At 40.8% G+C, this 8,493-nt stretch overlaps 1 protein-coding gene across 1 annotated transcript; it reads right to left on the reverse strand.

The window, feature by feature from the left end:
- Positions 1-975: 975 nt before the first annotated feature.
- On the reverse strand, positions 976-7,834 carry rrp7a (ribosomal RNA processing 7 homolog A). The gene is made up of 7 exons (XM_061973982.2): positions 6,912-7,834; positions 6,580-6,722; positions 4,368-4,490; positions 4,172-4,295; positions 4,007-4,104; positions 3,740-3,947; positions 976-1,437 (listed from the first exon to the last, which is right to left on the reverse strand). The coding sequence occupies exons 1-7, from the start codon at positions 6,973-6,975 to the stop codon at positions 1,352-1,354; spliced, it is 846 nt and encodes a 281-aa protein (XP_061829966.1). The 5' UTR covers positions 6,976-7,834; the 3' UTR covers positions 976-1,351.
- Positions 7,835-8,493: the final 659 nt, after the last annotated feature.

Here is an 8,493-nt window from a genome sequence, read left to right on the forward strand (position 1 = left end):
AGTTTCTGGCACTGCTCAGGTGTTATGAGAGCCCAGGTTGCTGTGATAGTGGCCTTCAACTCTTCTGCGTTTTTGGGTCTGGCATTCTGCATCTTCCTTTTCACAATACCCCACAGATTTTCTATGGGGCTAAGGTCAGGGGAGTTGGCGGGCCAATTTAGAACAGAAATACCATGGTCCGTAAACCAGGCACGGGTAGATTTTGCGCTGTGTGCAGGCGCCAAGTCCTGTTGGAACTTGAAATCTCCATCTCCATAGAGCAGGTCAGCAGCAGGAAGCATGAAGTGCTCTAAAACTTGCTGGTAGACGGCTGCGTTGACCCTGGATCTCAGGAAACAGAGTGGACCGACACCAGCAGATGACATGGCACCCCAAACCATCACCCAACCATGCAAATTTTGCATTTCCTTTGGAAATCGAGGTTCCAGAGTCTGGAGGAAGACAGGAGAGGCACAGGATCCACGTTGCCTGAAGTCTAGTGTAAAGTTTCCACCATCAGTGATGGTTTGGGGTGCCATGTCATCTGCTGGTGTCGGTCCACTCTGTTTCCTGAGATCCAGGGTCAACGCAGCCGTCTACCAGCAAGTTGGCGCAAATTGCAGCCACGCTTCCGTCAGTCTACCCCAGGGCAGCTGTGGCTATGAAAGTAGCTTGCCACCACCAGGTGTGAATGATTGATGGGTTCTACATGTAAAGCGACTTTGGGTACTTAGAAAAGCGCTATATAAATCCCAGTTATTATTATTAGTTATTATGTATATATATATATGTACAGTATATATGTGTATATATATACATTTATATACATATATATATATGGTGTGTGTATATATATATAATATATATATATATATATATATATATATATATATATATATATATATATATATATATATAATGTATAATGTATACCAGCCCAAATGTGACTACTACTTACTAACATTCAGTAAAAAAAAGCACACTAAACAGTACCGGTAACTATCCACATTTTTATGACACGAGCTAATAAATGAGACGTGATCAAGTTGCTTACATGAGTGATGGAATGTTCCTGTTTGGACCACAAAAGATCATTTTGGTGTCCATTTCGAGAACGACACATTTCCCAATGACAATCTTCCTCAACAGTTCTACATTCCTAGAAAATTGAGAAATTGATGACCTCTGCCAAGGAAATGTTCCGCACAACAGACCATTATGCAATATGCCGATTGGGGTTGTCGGCAATTTTGTTTGTTTTCAACTAGAAGCTCAGAGGTTGGGATATTTCTTACTTGCCAGTGTAAGCAGGTGGATGCGGAGCAATGTTCAGGCATGTCATGTAAACCAAAATGAGCGCGATAATAACTTTTTAATAGGGCCGGAATTTTCTTTGAGCTCTCAGGAGAGCAATTTTCTGTTTGTCCTCCTCAAATTTTTTCCTCAGATCAGCAATATCTGGAAAAGAGAACAAAAAATTGACAATTACAGAACATGTTAAAATGTCATCCTATCAGTGTCAGAACGTTTTACTTTGTAGTGGATTTAAATAAGTGTAATTTTGAATTATGTGTTGTGCTTGGACATTTTATAATATCCACAAAGTTCAGTGAGCAGGTTGTGTTGTGTGTTGACTTTTTGTCTTAGTTTATTTGCACCATGAGTGGGAGAGGTTGTTTGGATTAGGTCATATATAAAATTCAGGTCATTTATCTGAATTACTTACGTTGTCCACAAGATGGTTAAAGTTAAAGTACCAATGATTGTCACACACACACACTAGGTGTGGTGAAATTTGTCCTCTGCATTTGTCCCATCCCCTTGCTCACCCCCTGGGAGGTGAGGGGAGCAGTGGGCAGCAGCGGTGCCACGCCTGGGAATCATTTTTGGTGATTTAACCCCCAATTCCAACCCTTGATGCTGAGTGCCAAGCAGGGTCATGGGTCCATTTTTATAGTCTTTGGTATGACTCAGCCGGGGTTTGAACTCACAACCTACACATCTCAGGGCGGACACTCTAACCACTAGGCCACTGAGTAGGTGGCAAATTTGCAGCAATTATACTGTCATGTAATTAAAGCTTTAAATAGGTTAATAATTCATTATTTTATGAGAGAATATAAGTGTTAAAAAAACTTTTTTTTCTTCTTTTTTTTTTTTTTTTTTTACACAACAAATTCAATCTATCCTTTTAGTATAGGTTTTTTTTGTTTACGCTTGTTTGCGATAATAAAAAAAAAAAAGCTGGTTTCATATGGCAAACACAAAACATGCAATATTTTCTCCAAAGTGGAATATTTGATGTGAAGTAATTTAAAGCTTTAAATAGGTTAATAAGTAATTATTTTTTGAGCAACGACAGTTAAAAAAAAAAAATCTTATGAGTTGGGCCCCCAAGAATTTAAAAGTTAAAAAAATGTCCTATTTATTTTTTTAACACAACAAATTGAATATATCCTTCCATTATAATTTAATAATGCAATATTTTCTCCAAAGTGGAATATTGGATGTGAAGTAATTGGACCTTACAATAATTCATAACATTGATTTTGTTTCATCATTATTTTTGAGCAATGACAGTTTCAAAGAAATAAACAGCCTGCATGGCAGCTTTGTCTTATTAGAGTCAACATTGCAACTTTTTCTCATTACATTTCACCCGTTTGCTCTTTTATTCCAATTTGTATGTTTCTTTTGCAATAGTACTTATAGAATATGGCGAGGGCCATTAAAAAAATTAGCTGCAGGCAGCATTTTTAACACCCCAGTTATATACAATGGGTAGGGAAATTATTCAGGCCAATTGTTCACTCTTTCATTGCAGCCATTTGCTAAAAACTAAAAAGTTTATTTTGTAAAAATGCAGATGTAAACATTTTTGCTAATTAATAAAAATAAAAAAATGTAAATCACATGTACTCAAGTATTCAGACCCTTTGCTCAATATTCATCTTAGTCTAGTCAGGGAGGTGACCAAGAACCCGAAGGTCACTCACAGAGCTTCAGCATTCCTCTGAGGAGAGAGGACAACCTTCCAGAAGAACAACCATCTCTGCAGCAATCCACCAATTAGGCCAGACGGAAGCCATTTCTTAGTAAAAGATTTGCCAAGATGCACCTAAAGACTCTCAGACCATGAGAAACTAAATTATTTGGTCTGATGAGACAAAGATTGAAGTCTTTGGCGTGAATGTTTGGGGCAAACCAGGCACCGCTCATCATCAGGCCAGTACCATCCCTACAGTGAAGCATGGTGGTGGCAGCATCATGCTCCGGGGATGGTTTTCAGCAGACAGGAACTGGGAGACTAGTCAGGATAGAGGGGAAGATGAATGCAGCAATGTACAGTGTACAATGTACATACTGGATGAAAACCGACACATCCAACCTGATGGAGCTTGAGAGGTGCTGCAAAGAGGAATGGTTGAAAGTGCCCAAAGATAGGTGTGGCAAGATTACGGCATCAACAAAGTACTGAGCAAAGAGCCTGAATACTCATCAACATGTGATACTTCAGTTTTTACATGTGATACTTCAGTTTTTACTGTAAATTTGCAAAAATGTCTGTTTTTGCTGGGTGTGCATTAATGAGAAATAAAATGAACTTTTTTGATTTTAGCAAATGTCTGCAATCAAAGAGTACAACATTTGAAGGGGTGTGAATACTTTCCCTACCCACAGGATGTACGTGATATAGGATTCAAAAATAAGCCTTTATGCAGTATTTTCCCAGGCTGAATATATATTGAAAAAAACGTACGTTCTTTCTGCGTGTTCTTGTGCTGCCAAGCGTAGAAGTTGAGGAGCTCCTTCCTCTTCTTCTTCCTCCTCTCCCTCCGTAGCGTCTTTTCGTCGGCGGCCTCGCTGTAGGGCCGGGCTTTGGCGCCCTTGGGACCCTTGGTCACCTTCACCCAGCCCTCCTGGTCCTCGTCTTTTTGCTCCGCCTCCAGCTTTTGCTGCTCCTCTTCCTGGTACAAACAAGCACACTCAGTCACCGCGGCGGAGCCAAAGGGGGGGACGTCCTTACCCTTTTCTTCTTGAGGTCAAAGTTCTTCATGAGGTTGTCGACCACGTGTTGGAGTCTGTCCGGCTGAACAAGATTGTTTTTGTACTGCTGGATCCATTCTGCCGAGTGGTGAAAACGTCAGAAGGAAACACGTGGAGATAATAATAACCCTGACCGTTGACTCACTGCGTATTCCGGTTTTGACCCCGGGTTGCGTGGAGCAGACGACCAAAGGGACGTCGAAAGGGTGCGACTTCACCGCAGCGATGCCGGAGCAAGCCCGGAAGACGACGTAGCCCACTTTGAAGCACTAGGAACACGACACAGGGACAATGAGAACTTGAGTTGAGAAAATTAAATCCTGATAGTGAAAAATAAAGACCTGCTTCTGGGCGGGCTTGAAGTATCGGGACGGTTTGGCACCGGAGTGAAAAAATCCCGGATGCTCATTTAACTCCACAGACGTAACCGAGCCAAACTGGGAGAAGAGTTCCTTGACGACGTCCTGAAAGACACAAATTGGAACTAATGGGAACAGGAATTCACAATTCAAATATTTGTGGAACTAAATTAATTATATTTATTGTACAACATAGACTAAACTAGGAACACACTTGGTTTAATTTATACTCACTTTTTCTCCCATTTTCTACATTTAAAACTTTGTGGTCTAAATAACATGTTATGGTGTTTTTTTTGGTCAAAATGTTGCATAGATTATGTTTAAAAAATCATTTTCAAGCCACTTTCAAGATGCGCTGTTTTGTGGGCGGGTCTTATTGACATGTCTCCACTTCGACAGCGTCTTCTCCCCACCATCTTTGTTGTACCAGGAGTTTTTAGCGCTTCCATAGAGAGTCTACTGACAGATGTAAGTTAGAACTGTACGCTACTTTGTATTAGAGACAGCAACAGCGGAGGATGCATGTGCATGTACGAGCCATTCTGCCCCACAACGAATGGACAGAGAAATAGAAGAAACCTATTGACTTATATCTCTCTGACCACACTCAGTTTGTTCAACTCCGTTCATTCAAATCCCCTCCGTCTCCCGATTCCTCTGGTGTCCCCCAGGGCTCTGTTCTTGGTCCCCTGCTTTTTATCATTTACATTCTTCCCCTTGTCAATATTTTCCGTAAATTTAAAATACATTTTCACTGTTATGCGGATGACACCCAGCTCTACATCTCAACCAAACCAACTGCCTCTCTTCCTCCTCCTTCCTTTAGAGACTGCCTCAGTGAACTCAAGCAGTGGTTCTCATCCAATTTCCTTCAACTTAATAGTAATAAAACCGAAATCTTACTTGTCGGTACAAAAACCATTATTGCCAAAACCAACAGCTTATCCGTTACTCTCTGTAATTTCTCTGTCTCACTCTCCTCCCAAGTCAAGAGTCTGGGTGTCATCCTCGACAGCACGAGTGTGCTGTCGAGGATGACACCCAGACATCCTTTCAAGCCCACATAAACAGCATTACCCGATCTGCTTACTTTCATCTACGAAACATTAATCGTCTTCGTCCATCCCTTACCCCACATACTGCTGCCATACTAGTCCATAGCCTGGTCACCGCTCACCTGGGCTACTGCAACTCCCTCCTGTTTGGTCTCCCTCACAAGTCACTTCACAAACTTCAGCTTCTCCAGAACTCTGCAGCCCGGATAATCACCAGAACCCCTTCAATCCAGCACATCACCCCTGTTCTGCAGCAACTCCACTGGCTACCCATCAAACATCGTATGCACTTTAAAATAATTCTCCTCACTTTCAAAGCCATCCATAACCTCTCTCTGTCATATCTCTCTGACCTGCTCCATGTCGCCACGCCCTCACGTTCCCTAAGATCTTTTTCATCCATCCATCTCACTGTCCCCTTATTTAAACTGTCCACCATGGGTGCCCGAGCTTTCAGCCGCTCTGCCCCACATCTTTGGAACTCTTTACCACCAGACCTTTGTAACTTAGACTCAATATCCCTCTTCAAATCATTAAATTTGACACCTATTCCTGACTGCTTATTAATTGTAATCATCTTATCTTCTCTATCTTTGTTGTTGTTGTTTTTATCCAATTTGATTATATTGTTTTGACTTTGTACGGTGTCCAGAAAGGCGCCTTATAAATAAAATGTATTATTATTACTACAGCGCGGACTACAATAGCAGACGCGTGGAAAGAGCTCTGGGTACATTTATACCATGTATGGATGACGTCACAGGGTGTGCAAATTCCAAACAGCTCGTTTGGAAGAAGTATGGAAAAAAGGCAAGATTATTTTAAAAATATCTCCACAGTTTGATTTTACATTTTGCAAATCGGCAGGTAAGAAAAGTTGTTTTTGCTTAATATGTTAATACATTTTATTTCAGTTCTGAGATAGTATATTTATTTAAAAACAATTATATTGCCTGTGATATTTATAACACTATTGTAAAATAAATTCGATTTGATAAATGTAGAGGATTGTATTTTTGTAGATAGGAGCCCTACAGACATTGTTGACAAATGAATAAATGAAAACACACATTTGTCTGCTGGTATTTAAACACAAGTTGATGTTATAATACTCGGCATTAGTGAGCGAGGTGTACCTCAGAGCAGTATGGGGGGATGTTGAGGACAAACAGGGTTTTATCCAGCGGTCTGTAGGAACTTTTCTCTTCCCGAACTTTGTGCTCTTTCACGTACAAGTTGTGTTGTGTGTTCGAGTCGGAGTAAAACTTTATGGGCACTACTGCAATGATAAAAGGACAGAAATACAAAAGCACAGTTAAAACAAAGTTTTACTTTCACGGCCGAGTCTTGTCCGATTCAGTAGAAGATTAAATAATTATAAATGTACATCCTAAATTACATATACATCCATGTTAGTTCATAATTTACATCTATTATTAGACTACGACAAAGCAGTTTGTGAAAATACCTGTAAAGTCTCCTGGAATAACACAAGCCTTGCCGTTAGCATGGCTGCTCTGGGGAGTCGCCATCTTGCTGTGACCTTTTACACCGGAAGTAAAACTGAAACCAAGTCCGGAAGTCCGTTTCTTACTTTCTTTTCCTGTTGTTGTTCTACTTCTTCTTCTTTTTGTTTTTATGGCGGTTGGCAAGCAACCTTGTGGTGTGGAGACGCAGAGGGGAAGTGCAGGGATCAGGGAGTGTGACGTGTTAACGAAGGCGGAAGTAAAACAAGGAGTGGTGGCTAACAAGTGAGCGTATCTAAATCTCCTTGGCGGTTGTGCATAAGCTGTATTGTGACTGGATCGAGATGGAAGGGGATAGTGACGGGATTTATGAGGAAAGTATGGACGTGGATAGGACTAGAGGGGAGAGAGGAAAGAAGGGGAGTGGAGGGCATGAAGGAAAATCGAGTGCTAAAAGAGTACACGAAGAAGATGAAGAAGTAGAAAAGAGGAAAAAGACTATGGAAGATAATTACAGGATCATATATACATTTAAATCAGGTCAAGACATGAATGACATAAGTTTGATGACACTGGTTAAGGGGTTAAAGAAGGACATCGGAGAGGTGGAGATAGCGAAGGTGCTCAGGGACGGACGACTTTTGATTAAATGCAAAAATGGAGAGCAAAAGAACAAAGCAATGCGGTTGCAAAAACTGTGCAATAAGATAATAAAGGAAAAAATGGAAATGGGGGAACGAAAGGGGGCAAGAGGAGTAGTGACAGGAATCCCAAGGGGTGAAAATTTAGAAGAATTGAAAAGACAAATAAAAGGGGGTACTGTCAAGATGATGACAAGAATGATGGCATTTAGAAATGGAGAAAAGACGGAGAGCGAATCTGTATTAGTACAGTTTGTCGAGGAAGTCCTACCGCAAAGAATTATGATTGGTTTTTTAAGCTTTTACGTTAGAGCTTACGTCCCACCCCCAGTACGCTGTTTCAAGTGCCAACGCTATGGGCACATAGCCAGTGTGTGCCATGCTAAGTTGAGATGTGGAAGGTGTGGAGGAGAGCATGAATACGGACAATGTGGAGACAATATACTGGTCAAGTGTTGTAACTGTGGCGGGAATCACACAGCAGCGTATGGAGGATGTGTCATTAGGAAACAGGCAACAGAAGTACAGCAAATCAGAGTAGAAAGAAATATTACATACGCAGAGGCAGTTAAAGTAAGAAATAAAGAAAGTGTAGAACAAGATAGAAGTGAGAATAGATCAGAACAAGACAGATGTGACAATAGTTCAAGTAATAAAAAACAAGAGGCAGCAAATACAGGACTTTCCATGGACAAGCTAGTTGTGTTCCTGGCATATGTAATAAACTGCACAGAACAGGCAAGAAATAAAACTGAGAAGATCAAAATAATTGTCAAAGCAGCAGCAAAGTTCTTAAATTTAAAAGAACTATCTTGGGAACAGGTACAAGGTGAACTACAGAGAGTAGACGAGACCGAGTCATGTTACCACAATCCAACGCCATGTTAATTGTTCAGTGGAATGCCAGAAGTTTAATAGCAAACGGACAGGAACTAAAGGGTTA

This window comes from Nerophis lumbriciformis, linkage group LG22 (assembly GCF_033978685.3).
Source record: "Nerophis lumbriciformis linkage group LG22, RoL_Nlum_v2.1, whole genome shotgun sequence".
Classification (NCBI taxonomy): Eukaryota; Metazoa; Chordata; class Actinopteri; order Syngnathiformes; family Syngnathidae; genus Nerophis; species Nerophis lumbriciformis.

Excerpts from the sequence above, each read along its gene's own strand:
- rrp7a (XM_061973982.2), bottom strand. The coding sequence starts at position 6,975 with ATGGCGACTCCCCAGAGCAGCCATGCTAACGGCAAGGCTTGTGTTATT. Across the intron at positions 6,723-6,911 it reads TATTCCAGGAGACTTTACAG|TAGTGCCCATAAAGTTTTAC; the intron begins GTATTTTCACAA and ends TTATCATTGCAG. Across the intron at positions 4,491-6,579 it reads TCCCCCCATACTGCTCTGAG|GACGTCGTCAAGGAACTCTT; the intron begins GTACACCTCGCT and ends TGTGTCTTTCAG.